Genomic DNA, 2,636 nt, shown 5'->3' with positions numbered 1-2,636 from the left:
AAGAAATTAAAACAATAAATATTATAAACCATATAGAAAATTCAATAAACAATAAATATTTTTAAATCATTTTATATTATCTTTAATAATAAAAAAAATAATTTTAAAACCTTACCTATTTTACTCAACTGAAAATGAAAATTTCTGACTAATTATCGGCATTAAAAGTTAGAATACCATAAATATATAAAATTTAAATAATTTAAGAGAAGTCAAACTCCCACAAATATATAAAATTAAAATATTTTTATAATAACTTTTGATTGAACAGACAAACACTTCAACCGATATAAGTCAGGTGGCATAACTCACTCCATTCAAATCTCTACGACTGTTGCATGTTTGATCAAGGTAGAACCTTCCTCATAAACACCGTTCACTTCAGTCCACTGCGTCACTGACGGGTCGAACAAATACGAGACCCGTGTGCGAGTGGCGGTTCCGCTTACAAAAATATAGTGGCGCCATTGTGTAGCACATGGAAAATCGACAAAATGTTGCGGAAGAAAAGCTACAGGTGTCCAAACACTTTTCGCAGCATCATACTTTATTACTTCCTCTTTCGTGAATCTATATAACTCTCCACTAAAAGAAACAACACCACAACTTCTCGCGACATCTGTACTCAATCTCTCACTATCTTCACACCTTCTCCACCTTCGCGTAGTCGGATCAAAAACCTCGGCATCTCTGTTGAACTGGCCTCCGCCTAACACCATGAATTTACCTTGCATGAAAACACCATGGCATCCCTGGCGATGCTGTTGGTTCATAGGAGGCAGAATATCCCACTTGTCTTCGGCCACGTTATAAACTTCTGCAGACGCGAGGGGAGTGCCATGTTCATCGATACCGCCGGCCACGTAGACAAGTCCATTGGCAGAAGAGACAGAACACCCAAAGGAATATCTACCTGTAGGCATGTCAGCTCCCCGGGTCCATGTGGTAGATACAAAGTCATAAACGTATACCCTCTTCCTATAGTGGTAGAATCCGCCAATGAGAAGCAGTTTCCCATTCACAGCAGCGCAGCGACACAGTGGTGTTATTCTAACAAAGTCTGGATCGTGGATGGGAGGTAGCATCTCAGAAGTCCCCGTCACAGGGTTGTACACCTTTACTGCACAGAGAATGTCGACCCTCTTATGCATTTGAATGAAGCAAAGGAGATGCTCGCTCGCCCCACATATCTGTCTGTCAACATAGAAACTAGGGCTACTCAGCATAACCTTCCAACTTGTGCACGCAGCTTTCAGATTATTGTGTGATGAGTAAGGCACTCTCAACAAACAACATCGAATGACGTCGTCTGGAATAACGTCCATCGCAACACTTCAAACAAAAGACAGACACCTATTTGGTGATCAAGTTTATTACTGACTGATAATGCTCCGAAAGTGAAGGTGAAAAGGTGAAAATGAAGTTAAATATATGAGCAGAATGGGGCATCGCCAGTTATCCACCCAAGTTATCCGCCCGTGTCGACTGAAGCTGTTCACTCTTGAAGAAGAGAACTGAAGTGATCAAATGTTCTTTATTCATACTATGAACATGTATTAATTTCATTCATATATTAATATAATAACTTTGAAATTTATATATTTCTTAATTTTTATTTCTAGTGTTGGTCGGTTAGTTTTATTATTATTAATATTAATATAATAAAATTTAAATCTAAATATTTTATTTTTAAATTCAGTGCTTTTTATTTTTTTATTCCTCAGTAGTGTTGTTTTAAGATTACATTTTTGGATAACATTATCATTTTTTTTATATTTAAATTATTATTTTTATATAAATAAAATAAAAAAAACTATATATGAAAATGTAGAAAAATAGATTTTGAATCTATATAAATGTAAAGAAATACTTTATATATATGTTTAGTTATTATGTGGACAAATGTTTTATGTAACATGTGTAATCACTTTAACACCACAAGTATCCTATAAGAAAGACATTTCATAAGCCAGAAACTTTAGACTAGTTATTTTAGGCAACACTATGGAAATTATTGAGAACCTTCTATTCATCCTTGTGAGGTAAGCATTGGGTGAGATGGTGTGAATTGTTATCAAAATATGTAGTACCCCTAGCTTAAACCCTAAATGGTCTAGTAAATATATATATGATATTTAGGCTACTTAACATCTATATGTTAATTAGATTGGTAAGCACAATTTCAATGACACTTGGGTTTCTTTATGTGTATAAATTTGTTAGGTCAATGGGCTAGTGTATTAATGTGCTTTAATGCTAGGGTGATTGTGAAGTCAAGGTAGGGAGTTTATGTCTTAAGACAAGAGTTAGTCTCCAATATGTAACATGTAAGGCACACATGTAATAATAGATTATCATGACTACAAATTAGGGAATGAAAATGACTATGAAGTACTACTAATCCACAAAAATAAAATGTTTTGGGGGAACTTAGACCTGGTTCCTACTAAAAAATGATATAATATTGTTAAAATAAATTTTATGGATAACAAATATTATAACCCAAAACTATAAATAAAGGGTAAAATGAGAGGAATGGAACACATTCAATTTCTCTTTCTATTAGAGATTTCTAGGTGATGGGTATGAAACTATGCATTATGTTGTTAGGATACTAATAGTACTATGAGGGGCAT

At 34.3% G+C, this 2,636-nt stretch overlaps 1 protein-coding gene across 1 annotated transcript; it reads right to left on the bottom strand.

The window, feature by feature from the left end:
• Nucleotides 1-317: 317 nt before the first annotated feature.
• LOC149242622 (F-box/kelch-repeat protein At2g44130-like) lies at nucleotides 318-1,325 on the bottom strand. Its single transcript, XM_089370909.1, has one exon. It carries the CDS (start codon nucleotides 1,323-1,325, stop codon nucleotides 318-320), a length of 1,008 nt encoding a protein of 335 aa, XP_089227035.1.
• Nucleotides 1,326-2,636: the final 1,311 nt, after the last annotated feature.

Source organism: Pinus tabuliformis, chromosome 8 (assembly GCF_031772625.1).
Source record: "Pinus tabuliformis cultivar Carrire ecotype Pingquan chromosome 8, CPIR1, whole genome shotgun sequence".
NCBI classification, from domain to species: Eukaryota; Viridiplantae; Streptophyta; class Pinopsida; order Pinales; family Pinaceae; genus Pinus; species Pinus tabuliformis.
This window is presented reverse-complemented; position numbering and strand designations above follow the sequence as displayed.

Excerpts from the sequence above, each read along its gene's own strand:
- LOC149242622 (XM_089370909.1), bottom strand. The coding sequence starts at position 1,325 with ATGGACGTTATTCCAGACGACGTCATTCGATGTTGTTTGTTGAGAGTG.